At 41.7% G+C, this 23,745-nt stretch overlaps 2 protein-coding genes across 3 annotated transcripts; both read left to right on the top strand.

Annotated features, from left to right (window-relative positions):
• The first annotated feature begins 9,019 nt into the window (after window positions 1-9,019).
• LOC133928241 (formin-like protein 14) lies at window positions 9,020-12,725 on the top strand. Its single transcript, XM_062374474.1, has 4 exons — window positions 9,020-10,524; window positions 10,623-10,783; window positions 11,343-11,587; window positions 11,825-12,725. Exons 1-4 carry the CDS (start codon window positions 9,242-9,244, stop codon window positions 12,488-12,490), a joined length of 2,355 nt encoding a protein of 784 aa, XP_062230458.1. The 5' UTR covers window positions 9,020-9,241; the 3' UTR covers window positions 12,491-12,725.
• A 443-nt stretch (window positions 12,726-13,168) lies between these two features.
• LOC133928242 (vacuolar sorting protein 3) lies at window positions 13,169-20,392 on the top strand. Of its 2 annotated transcripts, XM_062374475.1 has the most exons (14): window positions 13,170-14,183; window positions 14,776-15,051; window positions 15,624-15,820; window positions 15,906-16,047; window positions 16,222-16,491; window positions 16,557-16,629; window positions 16,912-16,960; window positions 17,466-17,730; window positions 17,871-17,926; window positions 18,106-18,174; window positions 18,308-18,419; window positions 19,075-19,164; window positions 19,340-19,510; window positions 19,821-20,392. In XM_062374475.1, the coding sequence occupies exons 1-14, from the start codon at window positions 13,230-13,232 to the stop codon at window positions 19,914-19,916; spliced, it is 2,820 nt and encodes a 939-aa protein (XP_062230459.1). In that variant the 5' UTR covers window positions 13,170-13,229; the 3' UTR covers window positions 19,917-20,392. The 2 variants fall into 2 exon arrangements, 1 of the variants encoding a protein (XP_062230459.1); XR_009911418.1 differs by lacking the exons at window positions 19,075-19,164; window positions 19,340-19,510; window positions 19,821-20,392 and having other exon boundaries at window positions 13,169-14,183; window positions 17,842-17,926; window positions 18,308-18,380.
• The last annotated feature ends 3,353 nt before the right edge of the window (window positions 20,393-23,745 follow it).

Raw genomic sequence — 23,745 nt, forward strand, 5'->3', positions numbered from 1 at the left:
AAATAGGAGTATTTATTTATAATTGAGTCCGATTCCAGTCCGCAATAGATCGAAATACTCTGACTTCAAATCGCGGATGAACAGTAAAGAGTATTGTAACCGAAAATACTGTAGTACCCGTGCTGTAGCAGCAGATTTGATTAGTTAGTTTCAAATCTAACGGTTCACGTCAATTTGAAAGACTTCACCGGTGAAGTCAGAGATCATATTTCATCTGCCTTGAGTTACTTTTAGATACAAGCTGTAACACCCCAGGGTCTTACAGACGCTTGGAATGCTACTTAACTACGCTTCAAACATGCCAAACTATATATATATATATATATATAAATTTCAGTAACATCTCTTTTGAAACAAGAGGCAACACGAAAGCAACAATAGATAGAGGTATATATTATGAAATAACATCACACTAACATTTAACAATATCTTAGTAAAAGAGAAGAACAAGAACTTAATCACTCTAGGGCATATTTAAGATAGTCAAGCAACAATACCAGCATCTATTACATTATTACTGTAACATTACTTTGAATAGTATAAGTGATGTTAGGAATGTGTAAGACGTGCTACTAAGCTCTTCCCTCCAAACTAGCCTCAAGAAGACAACCTGGGGAGGGAAAATGCAATGGTGAGATTGGGTAATCTCAGCAAGCGAACTACTTTAACAAGCTATTTAAACCATAATATTTAAAGCATCAATTTAAAACTTACACATGTAGTAAAGACATTACAATATTCATCATGTTCATTTTTTTAAAAAGGTTAAACTGTTACTTCTAAAAGTAGATCAATAAAAACATGTTCATAGCAAACATAAATATAGCATAAGCCAGATAAAGAAATTTATCTATCCCATATGACATGATATCAACATCTATAATTGACTTCAACTTCTAAGAGTTAAATAAGACTTTAAAAAAATATCATTATCCAAAACATCATGAATAGAGTTTAAGTCATAATAATAGTAAATGACAGCATTAAGAATAACCTAGTCGTAACCACATAACTTCTATGATTAGTAAGATTACTCAAATATTTGCATGCAATTCATCCCATGAAAAATTACTGCAACACAATATGACGCACATGGATACCATGCAATGCAAATCCACGTAGGACTTCAATACCTTCATGAATTCACAAGTCATACCACAATGAACATATCCACGCAGAAACGACGCTTCTCATAATGATCTCCAATGCAACCTCAACATATCCAGCAATCAATTCCATACAACAATACATATGAATGCAATAATATGTCTTCTTTTACATCGCACCCCTCCTCGGGCAACGTACGATGTGTACCGGTACAGTCGTGATATTTACGACATAACTTACAATACATATGAAATGCAAGTGCATATGATATACTGCATTCATATTAAAGTATACCACCAATAATACTTCAAATAACAAAAGGTACAATAAATATAACATGATCTTCAACATGTACCTTCGGCACAAAGATATAAATAATGCATTCTTTGCAAGCATCCATCAAGACACAAATAAAGACTTTATAGTCAAACCCCGACATACTAAATATAAATTTAACAATAGACTTGTTTCGTATGTATCCACTATGAATATCATATTCCATACTGAACACCAATAAAACAACCAATCCATCTATGTTAACCCATGATTAATCTATTTCATTTGAAACATGTATATAACAAGAACTTCATTATTATAATTGAGTTAGTTCAAAGCATAGATAACTTACACAAGCATACCTCATATGTTCGATATACAATCATCCACACACTGAATTTCTGGAACCATCCTTAAGTATTTGCATTTACCCATTCATCTATATTTAAGCATAAAGCAAAAATATCAATATCAGAACCACAATACTATCAACTTAATGGCACATTCCCACTGAATTAGGGCAGCAGTTTTAATCCTCTAAATTATTAAATATAACTATGTATGTTGCATTATTAGTAGTAAAAATAACAGGTTAAAGTTGTAGCAATGCAACAGCTACATTCACTTGCGTTACTGACGATGAAGATAAGATGTACACGCCTCGTTGCAACACCATATACTCATACACTCACATATCAGCACCACAACACAACAAATAACATACAAACAACATGGAACACAGTCCTACACCTCACAACGTACAAACCAACATCTTCACATTCAATTGACTGCAGCAGTACTGCTTCACTTTTTCGTATCTATTTTTCTACCATATATATGATAACAAATAAATACATATTTGGAAACTACAGAAGGATATCTACAACTTACATACAGAAAAAGTAATTTTATCATGCCTCTAAAATATCCTAAACGGAATCTCAACACAACACTGATAAATTGTCACTGATTTTGAACAGCAGTCATCTAAAGATTGTGAAGGAGTCGCGGTGGTGATTGTGAGAGGTTTGAGCATGCCTTGCCGGAGTGGTAAAGTGTTTCACTAGTGAAATCGAGATTTTGAGTAGTTCTTGTTCATTTCCGGCTTAAGGTCAAGTTGCTCGAATGAGGCCTTTCTCGTGTTAGAATTGAATACTTGATAGAGAAACGCTTTAAAGCTTGAACTCACCTCTACGTGGATTAGGGTAGATCGACAAATCACCGATACCACGAGAAAAAATCTCTTTGTGTCATCCTTGAGCAATTTACCTTATCATTGAGTTATTTACTTTCACGTAATTTACTTCAAGTAATTTATCTTCCTATATTATAAATTGTTGCTTGTCACCCTAGGTTTGCAAACCACAACTTAGCTCTTAGTTGTTCTACATATTGCTCTAGTGATCCTTAGTTTATTTTCAGAAGTTTTCGTGATCGCTTAGCAATTAGTTTTAAAACCGCCTATTCACCTCCTTTAGTCGGTATCCTTGATCCTACACCGGGATATATAAAACAGTCCATAAAGCTCATGCTACACTGTTTGTTCTGTGTTTTCTACTGTGTTGATTTTTAACGCTTACTTTGCTTTGTCTATGATGTATGTGACTACAGCCTTGCAGACTCGAAGATGACTTAATGCCGATCAGTGACAAAGCAGCTTAATCGGAGGTTGTCTGGGCCAGAAGTCGGACGTAATTAACCGGCGGCCTCACGAGGCCCTGGGAACCAAGACAGTAGTCACCGAGGAAGTTTAGTCAGATAGCGTGTGCGTTTGTACGTGTGTGTGTGACATTGTAATCGGATGAAACTATACTTTATGATTTCGATAATGAATGAATAAAGTTACGTATTTTCAATTACAATTGTCTCTATTTCTTTCGCATACTTTACTTATACTGGCATACCTGCAACATATACAGTTACAATATAGCAATTCAAACACAACAACATGTTTCGAATCCATGAAACAGAAAGATAATGAGGGGACAAATGAGGGCATTTGTAAAAAGATGGTTCGAAAGATTTGATTGGTTAGTATTTGTAAAAAGATGGTTCAAAATATTTGATGGTTAGAATATAGTGTGCATAAAGATACTATTTATTGCTTTTATTGTTATCTCTTCAAACCACCCAGGATGAATTACTTCTCCAAGATCAACATAAATAAATGTTGAGCAATTAAAGACAGATGAGATATTTTTAAGAAGAGGGAAAAACCAAAAATCTAATCTTGCAAGGTCCGATAATGCATAGTGGGGCACCCATCGTAAAAACATTGTCCTGTCTTTGGCTAATGTGGACCTCTGAATTGAAGGTATCAGAGAATGTTAGTGAAGATGAAAAAAAATGTGAAGAGAACTCAAGCATCAAGCTTGATAGCAAAAAATGGAAAGTTTTGAGATTGTTCTTATATTACATCTCATGATCAGAGTGTTGGGGAAGACACAAGAATTATCATAATGCTTGTAGGGGGGAAATCATAATATTGTTTATGCTATAAAATTGATCGGGTCAGTGATGAAGAATATAAATGACATGAGGATATATGGTTGGGATGGGATGTTTGAAGAAGTAAAGACCTTTTGCATTAAAAAGAATATAGTTGTGTTAGATATGAAAGATACAATACCAATTCGTGGTCGTTCAAGAGGTCGTGATGCAAAATTAGTAAGTTACTACCTATCCAGTTGAGGGACAAGAAGAGGTAAAGGCAAATTCATGTATGGGGTTTTCTGCTAAATGCGTGCGGTGGGGCAGGGGCTCTTTCGCTACCGTTGGATGGTGATTGGACGGACAACAGTTGCCTTTTGCACCATTGCACCCATCAGCTCTTTTGCACTAAAAAAATTTCTCCAATTAACGCAGAAGAGAAGTACTATAAGTTTTGAAAAAACAGGCAACTCCAAAAGCAAATTGATCCTTCCTGTACAAAACTGATCCGTCAAACATTAAACCCAATTCCTACCGCCTCAAGTATATTTGAGCTATTTGATTCATGTTTAACAAGTGATTGTGTTTTGGGCGCCATGATTCTCTGGTTGTAAAGAAGCTGCACAACCGATATGATCGAGTTGTACTTATAGCAGCAAGCTCTTTCAATCAGTTACTAGATTAAGCTTAGAGCAGACAAGCCTCACGAACCAGAAAATCCTTGACGTGCTGTGATAGCAGAAAGCACTTGCAATTTGCTCCCAGGTTGAGGTTGGACTTAACAGCCCAACAGAAAAAGAAGCAACGCTCGACTTAACTCATGTAATTTTATCAACCGGTGCCTTTTCTTTTCAATTAATGGAGTTCCACAAATACTTTTTTTTTTGGAAAGAACATATCACAAATACAGGGCTACGTGATGGAGGAACATATGATTGCAGTGAGTAGATTGAAGAATGCAACATATACTACTCAGAGAGCTGGAGCAACAACACACGTGGTCTCAGGAGCAAATAGTAGAAACTTTCTGTTTCATGTCTCACCATGTTATATGATGCTACTATGTTCTTCAAGCTAAGGAGATTCTGACTGCTCAAGCATTGGAACCACTATTATATTTGGACCAAATTACTACACTAGAGCTTTCATCAAAGCACAAGTTCCATCTAATACTATACTAATACCACCCATTATTTATTACTCCATAGAAGCATTGTCTTGGGCAGATTTTTATTTTCGGATTTAGAAAATATATAAAAAAATCGTCTTGGGCAAACGGTGGGTGATGCAAGTAGATCAAGGTTGAGTAGAGAGAAAAGAAGGATGTCTCTAGGATCACAAATACATGTACGCAGAGCAGAGGAGGTCCGAATATGCTACAACGTTTGCTTCTTGTCTTGTTGATAGACCAAACATGACCGGACAAAAGTACAAATCTTTTTTGAAGTGGTAACCAAGTGAACCACCTGTCATAGATATACTGTTTAATTTTTTAGACCAAGATATACTGCTTACCAGCTTTTGTCTAATTTGTTGTAGGCTGTTTTTTTTTTAAAAAAAAAGTTGTGGCACGTGGCACTTTGACATATAATATTTGGCAAACTACATGTTTGCAATCAAATGATCCTTTGCCCAAGAAAGAAATATAAATGGAAATAATGGATGCAATGCTTGAGCCCGTTGGCATTGTTAGATGAGTTTGGGAAAAACTGTGGCAATTGTTTTTTTTTCAAAAAAATAAAATATAATTGTGGCAATTGTTGGCAAGAACACGAGGTTGTGTGCGTCCTCGGTTATAGCTAGAATTAAAAAAAAAAGCTACGTCGAAAACAAAACTAAAGTTCTTCATAAAAGTTGTTAAAAAGAAAACGAGTAGAACTTTTTATAACATGAAGAGAGCATATGCATATGGGCAGTGCACAAGAGACGACAGTGCTAGTCCATATAGAAGAATACAATACCAGTAAGAAAAAGTTGGAAAGAAAAGAATCCTAAAGTGGCCGTTCACCATAAAAGACACTAGACATTTTTCTTGACCAAAAGGGTATCTATGTGAATAAATTGAGCTCTCTTTAGAAGAAAGAAGAAAGAGAGAGAGGTTTGCTTGTCTTTTAAAAAGGGTGGCAAAAGCATAATTTCCAGGGTTCATCCATCTGATGCAAGGATCGAGCATGAGATGAGAGATTCCAAATAAATAAGGTCAATGATGAGAGCAGAGCGGACACAGGCATGCAGAGCAGAGGATGGCGGGAGTGGACACGGGAGGCACTTCCCGCCAAAACTGGTTCAGAGTATCCCAAGCAAAGAGAGAAAGAGCAGCAGCAGTGCCATGTGCCCTTCCCGACGTTTTCTTTTCATTTTCCATAGGCTCAATCTCTACTCAGCAAAATGCGGAGTTGGTTTTTTATCATTCCTTTCTCTCCCCTTCGATTAAAAACTGCACCGGCCCGCTTCAAATTTCTGTCTAATAAGAAACTGTGAAAACCCAAAAAAAGAACAGTGCCACTCGAAAACTTAGTTCCCACCTGATTGCGTCCTAGCAGGAATTTTGCAGGTCACACCCCGCCGCTTGGGTGGGATTCTCGCGGGATCTGTCCTCCCCCAATCACACAACCCCATTGTTAGTCGGATCCCCCATGCCCTTTCTTTTCTCCCCTCCCCCAATCCGTCCTGCTCTGTAGGAACTCGCTCGGCTCCTCCGTTGCCTGAACCTGCAACAACAAACGCCGCCGCTAGGTCCACCTATGCGGCACCGCCTCCGTCGTCTTACGCTACAACAACGAAAGGCCGATTCAGGAGGCGGCCGCACGAGGGCAGGGCGACGTCCACTCGTAGATGCACTTTTTCAGCTCCGTCGTGGCATCATCATGGCCAACAAGTAGCTCATGCCATCCTTCAAGTGCTTCTTCACCTTCGATACCGTGTGCCGCATCCTCTCGTTTCCCCTCCTCACATAACACATATCTAGATCTGTCACTACTTTGGTCAAGGGGATTTTGCAGATCTGGTCAGGCGTTTGTTGGTTTTTCTCTCTGTGAACGTGTGCGACCACCACACTGACCGGGTTCCACTTCACGATCATGACGTCGTCAGGTGGATATCCAGCGCCACCGGCTACTCCGTCTCTAAGCACGTCGAGGGGTTAGAGGAATTGGAGGAGGGTGGGTCCTACCATGGTCGTCCGCGGTGAGGGCTATCATCATCACACGAACGCTCATCGCCAAGCACGTCTACAAGCCTCCCTCTATCAAATCACACCACTTTCCCATCTAAACCATCTAGACGAAACCAACGCCTTACCTGATTTATTCTCCTTTCGTTGGTAAGGAAGCCATATCTTGCTTGAATGGATTGTTATATGAGTTAATTTTGTTGCGGTGGGATAGATTTTCATGCATATCTAATTTATTGTGATCTGTTTGTTGATTGGTGTGGTGGATTATTTTTCATTTCTTTTTAGGGGTTGTTTCAGGGGAGGGGGGGGGCACTTCAACTGAGCCGCCATGTCCAACATTGACTTGATCCTAACCCAGGCTAGCGCTACTGTATGGGTTTGGCTGCTCCTCAATCCTCACTATGCGACAATGAGAGTTAAGCATTTGTAAGAGATCACTATAATGGTTCAACTTACACATGTTTAGTTGATTTAGGCCTCACATGTGAGCATCGCCGCCATTGAGCATTTCAGAAAAAAAAAAACCTTTATGCAGGTTTGCAACTTTCAGTTAAGCTCATCAAGGTCTCCTTGGCTAGAGCCATGGCCGCCATCCGTTGGATTTCGGGTTGCAAGGCATAGTGGTTACTTCTTAGATGAGCTGGATGTGTTCTGGTTTTTTGAGATGTCTTCTGTGTACCTCAGTCGCCATCAAATAGATTTTTGTTTTTTTATGACATCTCATTTTTGTAATGATATGAATAAATCAGCAAGAGAAACATGGCATCTCTGAGGACTGTTATGATTATATATGCTTGCCTGATTGACTAAACTAGCAAAAATAGATTTTCCCGGCAATTAACTAACATGATGATCATAAAAATAGTTTTGGTGAGAATTGAATTGGAGAGTTAAATGGATATTTCAGGGTAAGATTTAGGGTAGAATCTTGCCACCTACATGGCTACACATGATAGTATTCGTGTGCTCCGCACGCTTCTTATCAGGTGCAACAGTGCTGAGATTTTTTTTTGACTCTTCACCACTGAATACAGCTGTAGTATCTGAACATGAACGCGCGCGCTCACTCCACACACACCTAACGCACGCACATGCTAGCCCTACAACTACACACAGCTTGAAGAAAGCGTCCATCCGAAGATCACCAGGATCCAACGAGAATCCCGTAGACGACGAGCACGTCGTAATTCCTTCTGTAGCGTCACGCTGGAGAAACTGAAGAAATCTGAAATAAATCAGAACCTCCCGTGCGTTACCCAGACTTGAAGCCCGGGTGGGCTCGGCTCAACATTCGAGCCTTACCACGTGCCGAAGGCACGTTCGCAACAGTGCTGAGATTTAGGTGTAAACTCATCCATGGGTGTAGCAGTGCCGAGATTTAGAAACTGTTTGAGCTTGTAATAGCATCTAGATTTAGAAAATGTTACAACACATTGGCACCTTACTAATGCAACATATGTTCTTTTAATAATTAATCACACATTAGTACAATGCAAAGTATAATGAAACATTTTAATAATTGATACAAACTTACATATACATATGCACTATGATCTTTTCAATTAATGGTTTGTTTCATATGAAAACTAATATAGGTGTCGGGTGCCAAATTCTTAGAAACCATTGCAACGCATGAAGACTAACCAAGTTAAGATCATTCCTGATTGATCCTCATCAGTGACTAGATTCTCTTTACAAAATAATTTTTGTTCACTTCAGCGTTTCAATAGTTTTTCTTCACAATTTCTGTCATGAAGGAATTTTTAAGATCATTCTATTTAGGATAAAATTCTCTTTTTTTCGTTTATAATTTTTTTTAAAAAACTATTAAAAATGAGAGAAAATAAAAAAAATACGAACGAGAACAATAATCATGAAGAGAACGAGTGAATAAGAGCAGTAAAAACACACCATAGTTTTTTATTTGTTTTCGACCATAATGTGAAACAGGCCGGCAGGGAAAAAAAAGGGCACTCCTATTTCAAAACAAAAAAAGGGACCCATGCAATGGAATTGCAAGGCAATGCAATGCAATGCAGCTTTCTCCCCTCCCAGTTCCCAAGACAAAGGACAGAGACAGAGGCAGGCTCTGCGCCACCTCCTCCACCACCACCACCGCACCACACCGTCTTCAAGGTAAGGGACGACCAGACCTGCCTGACTTTGCAACCTCTGCTCTAGGCAACAACAAGAGGAGAGGACAACCCCTTTCTCATCACCGGCCCCCGTTTGAGGTGCCGGCTGTGGAGCGCCATGCCGCCGCCGCCGCCAGCTCGCTCCTTCATCCTCCTCTCGCTGCTGCTCTTCCTCGCCATTACCATTACCATTACCGCTTCCGCCACCCAAACGTCTCACCCCCGCATCCGTCGCGTTCTCCCCGCTTCTCTCCCGCCTCCTCCTCCTACACGGCCTCCCCACCACCACCACCACCACACCATGCCTCCTCGCCCCCCACTCACACCGCCACCGCACCTCCCCCCTCCTCCGCCACTCCCTGTACCCAACCCCACCACTCCCGCGACACCCACACCCGTCGCCGTACCGCCGGCACAGGCACCGCCCCCCACGCCCACTGCCACTCCGCCGACGCCCAAGTACCCCTCTTCCTCCGCGAACCCCTCCTCCGACCCATACCCCTTCACCAACTACCCCTTCTTCCCCGCCGCCACCTCGCCGCCGCCTCCCCCTGCGCCGACCGAGCCCTCCTCCTCCTCCGGCGACGGCGGCCTCCCGACGTTCCCAGCTAACATCTCCAACCTCGTCGCCCCAACCCCGCGCGCCTCCGCCTCCCACCGCTTCCCGGTGCTCCAGGCGCTGCTCCTCTCCTTGCTCTCGCTCTGCCTCATCCTCCTCTCCGCGGTCCTCTCCATCCACCTCTTCCGCCGCCTCCGCCACCGCGGCCGCTCCGGCGCCGCAGCCGCCTCCTCCTCCGCGGCCCATCGCCGGGCAGCCAACGACGACGACGATGACGGGGACGAGGAGGGCCGCCGGCTCAAGCCGCCGCCAATGCCCACCTCCTCGTCCAACCCCAGCACCGAGTTCCTCTACCTCGGCACCCTCGCCACCCCGCCGCCGGCACCGCAGCCCCCGGGAACAAGCTCCCATCTCCGGCCTGGATCGCCGGAGCTCCGCCCTCTACCGCCGCTCCCCCGCGTCGGCCCGCCCTCCGGCGAGTTCGCCTCCCGGAGCTCCGCCTCCGACCCCAGCACCATGCCTCCCGCCGCCGCCGACGCGTCGTCCTCGTCGCTCTCCCCTTCCTCGCCGTCGGCCTCCTCACCCACGCTCGGTTCCAGCCCCGTCCATCTCCGGCCGCCGTCCATCCCACAGCCGCGTGGCCGCGCTCCCAACCCGTCGCCCCCTAAACGGAGGCCGTCGCCGCCCAAGGTTGTCGCGGAGCCCATGGCAGCGCACGCCTGGAACCCCTTCGTGGCCGTGCCGCCTGGAGCAGTTGCCTCAGATGAGGGGGACTCCGATGAGAAGAGCATTCGCAAGTCGCGGCCTTTGCACTCGGATAAGCTAAAGCCCGGGTCTTTGCAGTAAGACGCGCCAACCATGACCAACCAATTTCTAGCTTCCCTTTTCTACTCGTGGATTGGTTTGGATTTGATTTCTGAGACTTCCTTGTGTGCTGTAGCATGAAGGACGAAGTGATCCAGCTATACCTGAACAACTCGGCGGCGGTTGCGGCCCCGAGGGAGGTGTGTTTGCTTGGTGCTCCAAGGTGCCATGGCATTGGGATGGTTGTGGGGGCATTGGGTGTTTCCAAGGAGCAAGTGCGGGATGCCCTATTGGAAGGTACATATAGCTTGCTCTTTCCTGTATTAGCCAAACCAGGTTGAGTTCTCTGAACAATGCTGCTGCCACAGTTGTTGTAATCTTTCACGGATGAAAGTACTCTAGTGTTTACAACTTGCGGGGGCCTTGAATTGATGGTGCCATTGGCCATGTTTGCATCATCACATGTTGCATTGTCAATTATGAGTTACATTACATGCATGATTATCTTTGGTACCAATGGCTAAATGGCATGCCCCTCCTACTGTTAAAAATAGAGTCCTGCTTTCATCTAAGTGCATAGCCTATTTTCAGGAAAGAATGCCCCATTAAGCACATTTAGGGTATTAGAATGTTTTGTTGGTCCTGTATTAAAATCTTTGCGGGCAGTTCCACTTTCACATTTGCAGTTCACACAAACTGGTCCATTTAAGGTGAACCACTGCATGCTTTATATGTCATCGCCAACTGGTTCCTAAAGTAAATGAATTACAAGTTTCTTCAACCTTCCATGCTAGTATGTCTTAATTTGGTCTGTTTTCTCGGTACTGATTCTAGCTTTTCTCTTTGCTGGGTACAGGTAATGCACATGGTTTGGGAGTAGAAGCCTTGCGGATGCTCACGCAGATTGTTGTCACCAGTGAAGAAGAGCTTAAACTGAAGTATTTCAAGGATGATTCACTGTCCAAACTTTGCCCGGTTGAGGCTTTTCTGAAGACAATGCTGGATGTGCCGTTTGCGTTCAAGAGAGTGGATGCCATGCTTTACATTGCTAGTTTTTATTTGGAGGTCAACCAGCTGAGAACGTCCTATGCTACTCTTGAGGTAACACCATTGTTATTTAGAAAATGCAACACAATAATAGTGGCTAGAGATTACATTTAGCTTGCCATGTGTATAATTCTTGTATAATTTGTGTTGCATGCGTAGACATACCGCATATGAGTGTTCAAGATTATCTTTTCCACAAATGATATTGCTTCATGTTTGTATTCTTAATGTTTCCTTCTTTCGACTATCATGTATTCATATCTGAATGTCTTACTTTTTTTCCCCATGCAGGCAGCTTGCCAGGAGATGAGAAGCAGCAGGCTGTTCCACAAAGTCCTTGAGGCCGTTCTGAATTTCGGCAATTTCATGAGCATCAATGCAGGGTCTCCAAATTCACAAGGCCTGGAGCCAAACACTCTTCTAAAGATTGTTGATGTGAAAGGAGCTGATGGAAAGGCTGCACTGCTACAGTTTGTTGTCCAGGAAATTGTGAAACCTGAAGGATTCAGTATGATGCACCCTGGGTCGGCTACATGCAAAATGAATGATGCCGAATGCAGGAAGCATGGCCTTGAGGTTGTCTCCAAACTCGCAGCTGAGCTGAGCAACACAAAGAAAGCGTCATCTGTCGATATAATGAGGCTTAGCAGAACGGTGTCGGAGCTTGGGGTGGGGCTTGGAAAGGTCCATGACGTGCTGAGGCTGAACAGCATGGTTACATCGGCTGAGAGCTCTCGGCGTTTCCACAACACTATGAGCATGTTCCTGAGGCAAGCGGAAGAGGAGATCCTGAAGCTCCAGTCCCAGGAGAGCATCTGCTTGTCTTGGGTGAAGGAGATGGCGGATTACTTCCACGGCGATTCAGGCAACGATGAAGCTCACATGTTGAGAATTTTCGCGGGTGTCAAGGAATTCCTAGCCATGCTTGATCGGATCTGCAAGGAAGCTTGTCCCTAATCTGCTGGACTTGTGTTGGCAAAATCTGTAGCCGCCCACTTTTTGTAGAATATTATGTCAGCAAGATTACCCTTTCTAGTGTTAGTAGTAGATGGGAACAATGCTAAGCCTTGCTATATATGTAATGTAATGTTTGTTGGACTTGGACACGCTGGTAGCTGGTTTGTATAAAGTTTACTAGTGGTAACTGGTAATGGCATCGCCTTAGCCAATGAGATTGGTAACTAGCTGGAAATGGTTTTGCTTCTGAATTCGTTCTGATGGAAATTGGTAACTGGAAATGGCAACTCGGTATGATGGAAATTCTAGCTAGTGTTGTGTGTTGTTTTGACATTGGATCTGCGGTGCTGCTTTGCAAGCTCCCCAGATGACTAGATGAGAATGGGGGAGATCACACCCACCCACCGGTTCATATCGGGGGCAATAGCTTTTTTACTATCCTACCGTATGACGCTCGCCCAAATACTATCATACCAAATTTTCTCTCATCTATTAGTCACTCAAATACTATTGAAACCCGGTTTTTGTTACGTACAATAATTTTCCTGTCGACACATTTTTTATGTTTTTTTAAAACTCATAGTTACTGTTTACAACGAAAAAATTATACGATGAAAACTGATTTAGAGTTTTCTTTAGCAAATGAGGGAGAAAATTTGGTAGGGTGGGCGAGCAAAAAAGCTAGTGCCCCGTTCATGTCCAGTAGCAGTAGACCCACCAGTCAGTCGTCTTCCTCCCCATGGCCATGGGATCCCACCCGCCGCCCTCTCGCTCCTCCCTCGAGCCCCTCGCCACGCTCGACCCCGCCGCGCTCGCCGGCCTCCCTGTCTCCTCCCCTCTCACCGTCCGCTCGGCCGCCCTCTCCGGCCGCCTCCTCTACCTCGGCACCGGCGGGGGAAAGCTCCTCCTTTTCTCCCTCCACGACGACAACAACGCCTCCCCTGAATTCCTCCGCCTCCTCCCCATCGGTGCCACCCTCTCCGTCTCCGCCATCCTTCCGCTCCCTTCCGTAGCCCGCATCCTCGTCCTCGCCGGCGGTATTCTCCTCCTCGCCGACCCGCTCCTCTCCCGCCCCGTCCGCCGCCTCGGCTCCCTCCGCAACGTCGCCGCCGTCGCCGCCCGCCCCACCGCCGACCCCTCCTCCCCGGACTGCTCCCTCGCCGTCTCCGTCGGCAAGAAACTGCTCCGCGTTGACCTCGCGTTGCGGGACGGCGACGAGTTGGATGTGCAGACGCGCGAGATCGCCCCCGCTGTCGATGGGGTCAAGGCACTCGCTTGGGTCGGCGACTCGGTGTTCGTTGGCACAGCAACGGGGTACTCGCTCTTCTCGAGCACTGCTGGCCAGGGGGTGGATATATTCACGCTCCCGGAGTCCTCCGGTCACCCCAGAATCAAGCCGCTGTCGGGAGGTGAGGAGGTGATGCTCCTGGTGGACAACGTCGGGGTGGTCGTTGACAGATTCGGGCAGCCGGTCGGAAGCAGCTTGGTGTTCAACACCACACCGGACTGTATAGCCGAGGTGTTCCCCTATGTGATTGTTGCTGGGGACTCCAAGGTGGATGTGTACAGGAGGAGGAACGGGGCACATTTGCAGACCATTCCTTTTGCCAGGAGTGGTCCAGGTGTTCTGATTGTAGCGAGCGACGGCGATCAAAGTGACACAGAGCTAGTTGTGATTGCGACGGCTTATAAGGTAAGGTAGGTACGTTTACTCATCCATTATTCGAGCTTCTGTATCTGAATTCTAATTATGTTATCTATTGCTGCAACTGATGAATAGCTTTACATTGCATACTGTGAAAACTAGCATCTTTTATGGTAACTTACTTATGCTGTTACATACTAAGTAGATGCAGTGTTGCCAAGCGCACACGATTAGATGATCAGGAAAGAATACCTATATGAATCTGGTATGTATTGATAGCTAAAGGGTGTATAGAACTGTGGTTGGACTATCTTGGTGACTGCCAATAAGTTCCATGGGATAAAGGTTGCGCCTTTAGTTTTATAGATATGGTTGGTTACCTTATAATCATAGTGTATAGTAATTAGTTGCATAAACGAGGCTGGTTTTTACCCTTTTATTCAATTTTAGTGCCATATATAGTCATCTAACATTCCAATGTGAAGAAAAGGCTAACTGATGTGGAAACTGAGAATATTTCCTTCATTGATGTGCAAAATGAGTTTGTAAGTGTGTTAATTTTGAAACAGTTTAGTCTGCCTCTAATTTATGCAGATTATAATCATATTACACTAACCGAGAAATCAATTGGCTTGTCCAGGTTTTTTGTTACCATAAGGTATCTGCAGTGGAGCAGATTAAGGCGTCTTTACGAATAAAGAATTATAAGGAAGCTATTTCTTTGTTAGAAGAGTTTGAGTCAGATGGTGAAATCTCAAAGGATATGATCTCCTTTGTCCATGCACAACTTGGATTCTTGTTGTTTTTCGACTTGCGCTTTGAGGATGCTGTAAATCATTTCTTGCTCTCAGAGACTATGCAGGCATCAGAGATATTTCCGTTCATCATGCGGGATCCTAACCGTTGGTCAGATCTGGTATGCTACACTGCCATGTTGTAATTCCAAAATTGTATATGAGATAACCACTCCAAGTCTGCTTCTAAATTAAACTGTAACCTACATCAAGAGTTGGTTTCCACAAGTACTGCCTTATCTTGCCTATTTCTGTGCATACTGAAGATTCATATTGAATGTTGAAAATATTGAACTCTTGTTATGATTCAATAAATCTGATTCTACAAATATGTGCTGTGTATGAACCTGCTTGACCACATTTGAGCATAAAGCTTCTGTAGATAGGAAATTGTTGAAACTTTGGTCAGCTAGAGTATTTATGATTACTCAACTCATTCTTTCAGTTTATATGAAATGATTTTTGAAGTTTTCCTTCAATGCTTTACTACTTCAAAGTATGTTTTAAGTTAATAACCTTAAAGTTAAGCTGTTGATACACTATTCAGACTCACTAAGTTTTGTAACCTTATCTACTGATCGTAACCCCTGGAGAAACCAAACCATCTTCATTGATATCCACTGCCTTATGCCTTTATCTATTTGTTTTTAATGGTGATTGGTAACAACAAACAATGTTATTTTGTAAAATTTAGGTGCCAAGAAAGCGTTATTGGGGCTTGCATCCTCCCCCCAAGCCCCTTGAAGAAGTTATTGATGATGGATTGGTAACAGTTCAACGAGCATTGCTTTTAAAGAAGGCAGGTGTGGATACAATTGTAGATGAAGATTTCCTTTCAAACCCACCAAGTAGAGCTGATCTGTTGGAACTAGCGATCAGAAATATTATCAGGTACAGTTTATGCATGGTTGCATTCATTGTGAATCACAAGGAAGCCACATCTACAAGTCAATATCTTACTGCTAAATGAAACTAGGTTCCTGTGTGCGTCGCGGATGAAGAATTTGTCTTCTCCAGAGATGGAAGGAGTTGATACTCTTCTGATGTATCTTTATAGAGCCCTTGTTCTTGTAGATGACATGGAGAAGCTTGCATCATCTCAGAATAGTTGTGTTGTGGTATGTACTTGTCCTTTTTACAGCTGCATGCAATGTCTGGTGCCTTGAAGCACTAAATCGTTACCAAGTCTTTATTTGAGAATAGAACTTAGTGTGGTGTCATTTGTATGCTTTTGTCACATATGGGTGTACACTAAGAAAGCTGCATGCTGAAAAGAAAAATGGCCGGTGCAGGATGAGCTAGAATCACTTTTGGATGACTCTGGACATCTGCGGACACTTGCATTCTTATATGGCAGTAAAGGAATGTGCTCCAAAGCTCTCGCCATATGGCGTATATTGGCAAGGAATTACAGCGCAGGTTTGTGGAAGGATTTGTCTGAAAACGGCTCTCATGAAACTTCGGTTGATAAAAAGTCTGGTGAGGAAATTGCTGCTATAGAAGCCTCCAAGATACTGAAAACATCATCTGATGAGGACCTTGTTCTGGAACATCTTGGATGGGTATGTACTTCAGGCTAAGGACTTGTTCATAACGAGCTGTTTTATTACTGAATGTTTACATGCAGGTGGCAGACATTGATCAAGAGCTAGCGATTGCAGTTTTAACATCTGAGATGAGGGAAAAACAACTTTCTCCTGGTAATTGATTTGTTTCAGATAGACCACTTTATCAGTATGCTTTTACTGACATATTCATGGGAAATCAACACATTCTCTAGTTTTTTAGTGTGCTTGTCAGAGAATACTAGCGATAAGAACAGAGAGGGGGTGGATCCTTTTTAAAAATAAAAAATATCATGGTTCTACCTGATCCTATTACATTCAGCAATGGTGTGTTTTACTAATAAGGTGCTAGGGATACTAAAAAGATCTTTCCGCGTGTAATTTTATTAACCTCTGTTTTGAATTGGTATTTTGCAGAAAAGGTTGTCGGTGCTGTTGATTCAGAGAAGGTTGTGATCCATCAAAGGTACATATGAGAGTTCATGAACTCTTCAACCAGTTTAAATCTCTGTATCCCACAATCAAAACATCACCTTAAATTTCATGATTATACTCCAATGTTTCATGTGAAGAAAATGCACGTGAAAAAAAGTAGGAGGGATTAAGATTTCTCAGGGATTAATCTATGGTTATATTTTTGCTGGTAACTTGTTAGTCATAGGTTTTTACGACCTTCAGCGAAGAACTTTGTAACAGCCTTCTAACCAACCTTTAGTTGCCAAGAGTTTTTCCTGACTATTGCTCCCATACTCTCTAGTACTTTATTTCTGATGGAATCCTAGGACAGATACAGTTTTTTTACTTCAAATGTCTTTAAAAAACTGTCTGTCTATGTCTTGTCCTGTGTCTTTTGTTATCTTTGACCACATTCATTATTTGACGATCATCAGTAGAGAATGCTATGTGGTAATGATATTTTGCTTAATATATCCCCTCTGTTATTGCGAATCTGAATCTGCCAAGTTATACAGATATTTGCAGTGGTTGATTGAGGATCAGGGTTGCGATGACCCTCACTATCACACATCATATGCACTTTTGCTGGCCAAATCTGCCATTGAAGCAGTTCATATGGAGTCCAAATATGGAGGGAAAGATGATAAAGAAATTGATTCTGATGTGCAGTTCATTTATTCATTGAGAGAAAGGTTGCAATTATTTTTGCAAGCTTCATACCTGTATGATCCAGAAGACGTGCTAGATGTGATAGCAGAATCTGAGCTATGGCTGGAAAAGGTGATGTTATGATTTGTCTTTCCTTCTTGCAGTTCCATGTCTGCCTGGTTTAATATCATTACAGTGAAGTCTTGTGTTTTCCTGATTGTCCTATCATCATTTACATTTCAGATACCTGAAACACCTTTTCCTTTTGTCAGGCAATATTGTATAGGAAGATGGGCCAAGAGAACATTGTACTACAGATACTAGCATTGTAAGATGCTATGCTGTTGTATTTATTTTATTTTTTTCTATGCTGCTTTTGTTATGTATTGGTTTGTTGTAACCTGCAAGGTTTGAGCTATACTTATAGGTCCCGACATAGTATGCCTTTAAAGTTCACAGTTCTGTATCCTGAGTTCCTGACTGTCTGTTGGTTGTTCTGTGATGAAGGAAGCTGGAGGATAGCGAAGCTGCTGAGCAGTACTGTGCAGAGATTGGTCGAGATGATGCCTATATTCAGTATGTTTTTATTTCACTTCAATGTTTCTATGTTGACTTGCTTTTGTTCGTCGTATATGTTCCTTTTAGCATCATCCTATGAAATTATCTTTGGTCCATAGTTCATGTTGTCTCCATCTTTCTTCAAACTCAGGCTTTTGGGTTTGTATTTGGACCCTCAAAATGGGAAAGAGCCTATGTTTACAGCAGCTGTTCGACTTCTCCATAATCATGGGAAATCTTTGGATCCCTTGCAAGTCTTGGAGGTACTAATTATTGCATCGATACTGGCAGATTCGTTGAGAATGTTGTTGCATGCATGCTAGTAACATGAGAATGAGATTAGTATTTTTTGGCCTTTAGTAATCTAGGATGACACATCACTAACATCAGGGGGAAATAAATATCGTGAAGGCAGTTGTTGGTTCTGAAGTACTCTTGTTGTCCTCCTGTTCAAAAGTAAGCAGATAAAACGAACTAGGTCACAAATACGACCCCTCCCCCCTTCTCTCAAATAGGATTCAGCCCCATCAGCAGCTGAAAACTTTTGTTTACCTGTTTTGGTTTACAGTACTGTATAGGGTTTCTATTTCACCACTTGCCTTGCTATCTAGGAGATGACTAGAAGAAAAAGTAAAATAAGATGACCTATAGTTTTCTTTTTGTTGGTATCGGAAAAGAATACATTTGCAGAACTGATATTCAAGGGTTTTACTGGTATTACTATTCCACATGAGTCTTGGGAATGTGAACACTCTCAGAAAGGTCAGCGCATAGTTGATATTAAAATCATGATGCTTAATGCATCACCTGTACATATTCTCATTGCTGCCATGTGCGTTTTTGCCCTTATTCACTGTGATTATCCTGCTATACACTACTTTCTTTGGAACAAGAATCTGAATCACAAATTTGTCCCAGAGATTATCTCCTGATATGCCTCTACAGCTGGCATCAGATACAATTTTGCGAATGCTGAGAGCTCGGGTGCACCATCATCGCCAAGGGCAGGTAAACATTTGTTCCTGTTTTTTAGCTGGATTTTTATATTGAAATTTGAGAAGCTCTTTGGTTACTCTTTGTGGATCATTTGCTTGTTTAGTTTGACTTGCTTTAAGGTTGAGCTTATGTGAGATATGCCTTACCGGTTTTACTTCTTTGATTTGTCCCTCTGTGCCTATTTTAGATAGTTCATAATTTGTCACGTGCAACAAACCTCGATGCACGGTTAACAAGATTAGAGGAGAGATCAAGGCATGTGCAGCTAACTGATGAGAGTATCTGTGATTCATGTCGAGCTCGCCTTGGCACCAAGCTATTTGTCATGTACCCAGATGACTCGGTTGTTTGCTACAGGGTATGTCTATTCGAGCTATTCTGTTGTTTAGTTCGCTCTTAACTTGTTGAAATAAATGCATATTTGCATGGAGGTTTCACCACATTGGCCACTTGAATATATGCATATGAAGCACATGTCAGAATCCATCAGACTAAGCTGTGTTTAGCGCGTATATTGGACACTCATAGGTTTACATGGTTGCCCTTATTAGCTAATCAGCTAGAACTGTTTAGCCAATCTCTTTGTCTGCTAATGTACTTGTAAAAAAGAGTAGAACATTAGAACTATGATAGATAGATAGTTGACATGTGTTGATTATGATTTGCAGTGCTATCGCAACCAAGGTGATTCTTCTTCATCAGGACGCGGTCGTAACCTGAGGAAAGATGTTATATTCAAACAAAGCTGGCTTGCCAGTAGATAGTGAATGAATACCGACGAAGCTCCAGATGTCCAGCAGATGTACTCATGTTTCCCCTTCACTGCTGTGCTGTGCACCATCAGAGAGAGTACACATTCCGGCCGTTCAATTTCTCGGAAATGCCCCACTACGTTGCAGTACTGGTTGCAGTACTGGTGGTGTGAAGTGAAACACATTTTCCATGGAGAAGGGGGACAGGCTGTGGTGGTCATGGAACTTAATTGATACTATGTACACAAGAGCTTTCATGGTTTGTCCATAGCCTAGGGGTTTCTCAAAGCTCAACACAGGATATGAGATGTCTGGTCTGTTAGTTGTGTACACTGACTGTAGAGAGAGAGAGAGAGAGAGAGAGAGAGAGAGAGAGAGAGAGAGAGAGAGGGCATACGATACGAGTATTGTGTCAATGAGCATTGTGTGCTCGATGAATCCTTTGCTGACTGTCTTGTGTTGGATCAAACCTTTGACATTGGCGTATCTGTTTCCATTGGTTGGCGGAAATGAATCATGGTTATCAGTACTAGTTTATTTCAAGGGCTGACACTGATACTGAGTATCGGTTCAACTCGGTTTAATCGTTGATCGAGCACGGAAAGTTATGAATCGGTATTGATAAAGTATGAACCGGTATTGATACTTTATCAGTGTAACCAATACTGATAGGGTGATACGGATGATTTATTCTGTTGTAGTGTAAAGTATACAAGTTTAAATCTTTTACATATCGAATTAGTGGAAAAAAAATTAATGCACGTGATAGGGAAAGTTTATAGTTCAACAATCCCTATAAATAGCCCCCAATAGTCCTCTTGGAGAATCATCACTAGCCTTCGACCTCAGTAAAAACATTCCACTCATCAGTAATGGATCCTTATTACATTTCTCCTTTGCACGAAACAATAAGGGTACAACAACAATGCCGACTCTTACTAGAACGACGATATGGAAGTCCTACCACAACTGCATGCACCCAGATTCTACTCCTGCACATCCGGCCAACACCTTTGCTTCAGCAAGGCTAATACAAAGCCAGCAAAGTGAACAAGAGATGCTGCGATATGCTATCGCAGCGCAAGTTCCTTGCAATCCCGGTGAGTGACTAGTTGAACTTGTCTGATCGAACGCAGATTATGTCCATGGAGAACAAACCACCATTCTACATGCCCATCTTAACGTCGCTGGAGTGTTGGATCCTGGTCCAATCTTTGAGGACCCTGCCTCGCACATCACCAAGGTTCTCTCGCTATCCCTGACCTCCTTTTCTTTTAACCTGAAACTCAGCAATCACTCACATGATAACCATGAAACTACTCACATGACGGAGCTTGGACTCAAAACTAGAAGGGGTAGACACTAAATGATAAATGAACTAAGCAAGGTAGATGTAGCCACTTTGAAGCTTAATTAGCAAAATCACCTAAAATGCTGTTACTTGAACAAATGTGGGGGACAAGGCCCCCTTAAGCCTCAATGAAATTCCGTCTTTGTGTACACATGCAAACTTTGTAATGCTACGTTCAACTCACCACAAGCATATGGTTGTCACAAGAGCTCCGATAGGAAACAAAAGAGGAACAATTAAAATTGTCCATCATCCTCCCTTGCAGTATACGCTTACTGGTGGAACAAAAATGAAGGAAAGCTACCAGATTGCTGATATGGGTGGAGAGAACTTATTTATTTTTTCATGAAGAATCCAGTTGAAGAGAAAAATACTGTTAGCTTGAAAAATAATTATGTGCTTCGTAGTATGCAGGTAATAGTTGTTAGATTTTACTCATGTCACATCATTTGTTTCCTTTTGGACGTGGGATGGCACGTCATGGCACAAATTTAGAAAATTATTGATTTTTCTTTTCATGTAATCTCCACTAGATAAGATTAGCTGTTAGATTTTACTCATGTCACATCATTTGTTTCCTTTTGGACCTCATGGCACAAATTTAGAAAATTATTGATTTTTCTTTTCATGTAATCTCCACTATATAAAATTGTTATGGGTCAATACTCTCATTTTTTCTGTCCAGATTGTGTTAGTGAGCTATGGTTAAAAATGACATAATTCTTTGATGATCAGAAAAATGGTATACAGAAGAGGAGATGAAGATCAGAAAATGGGGATATAGAAGAGGAGATGAAGATCAGAAACTGATATAGGCAAGAAGAACGTGGCTTGTATGGAGATAAACTGTGAAGCCCATGTTGCTGGCCGGCTCCCATGCACGACTGGCAAGCACTATTTCTAAGCAAAATATTTGAGCATTGTGACTTAGCTAAATTCGAACTTCTATGACTTTAGCCAAAAATTCGCCTCACATGCGCCATAACATTCCACTTGCCTATAATTAGGCCAAACATGGTACAATATATGTCAAATATATAAAATTATGTGTTAAAGCACCTGAGAAATGTGCATACAACTTTAATAAGGTAAATATAATCTCAACTTTTGCTCCACGTTAGTTAGGGACTTAGCCATAATTCAGTCCTAAGATGCAGAACGAAAGGGTAAGTAGGTAACTCCACACAAAAGAGACAAAATAGGTACATGTCACTACAGCCATTTGATATAAGCAATTAATCATCATCACAATACATCCAACCCTTGATACGATCTACCAATCAGAAACTCAATTTAACCTATCTCCACGTAAATAACTAATTAAATATTTTTTTCTTTTCAATAAATACGGTTTTGCTCAACCTAAATATAGTAAACAAATATAAAAACCCATCCGAACAAACTATGTACTCTAATTTGGAGCCGCCTCTGACGCTTACATCGAAAAGGCGGGGCAACCCATGGAGCAATTGGCCGTATGTGTCGTGGTCTGTCCATACATCGATGGAAAGGCCAAAGTAAAGCACGAGGCATGCAAGAATCCACTTGCACTGCCATGCCTGTATATAATATACTATCTCAATGCTTATCCAGGTCGTCCGCGTATTTTAATTAGATAGTGTTTGGTTTTGGATACAGGGTGATACATATATAAGATGATATTGGATATGTTATTATATTTATGTTTGGTTGGATGAATACTATTAACTCGTTTATGATAGGATGATATAAATTTTAGAAATATTTTATCAAAATATCGAACCATCCCATATGAGAAAATTGGCCGAACAATCTTGTATAGGCTATGTCAGCTCCTGTAATTACATATACTTAGTGATGCTTAGTGATAATTAGCGAGAATTAAGAATAACTAATTATGCATTAGTTACAATTAGATATTATTAGTCATAATTAAGTATTAATACAGGTAATTAGCTATGAATAATGACATGTTAAATTATAATTAATTATAATTAGTAAAGATTAGTACTAGTTAAAATAATTTGTTGATAATATAACATTATCATATTATAAAGAAATTAAGTTATAAATAAATATAATGCTTATCTTTTTAGCAACTAAATAAATTCATATGTGTATCCTGTATATCCAACTAAACACTATACATCGAACCAAACATGCTACTTGTTACATATCATCCAAGATCATCCCGTCCATACACAACGATCCCATCTCATTCAACCTTGCACAACCAACTAAACAATATCTTATGCTACTTTCAATGCCCACACATTGCTTATATCTTAGACATTAAATACATGCCCACGTTAGATGAAAGCTGATGCGATAAGCAAATAAATAAGAAAAGAGAAGAAGCTAGTGTCTAATGAAAGAAACACGTTATGCTCGAAATCCAAGAGACAAGAAACAACCAATGATGCATTGAGAAAATATGGTATTATCGGTATATATTCTCATATTTATCTATTGGTCATATATAGAATGTTCTCTCGATACAAATTATAGATA

The sequence above is a fragment of the Phragmites australis genome, chromosome 9 (genome assembly GCF_958298935.1).
Source record: "Phragmites australis chromosome 9, lpPhrAust1.1, whole genome shotgun sequence".
In the NCBI taxonomy this organism is placed as follows: Eukaryota; Viridiplantae; Streptophyta; class Magnoliopsida; order Poales; family Poaceae; genus Phragmites; species Phragmites australis.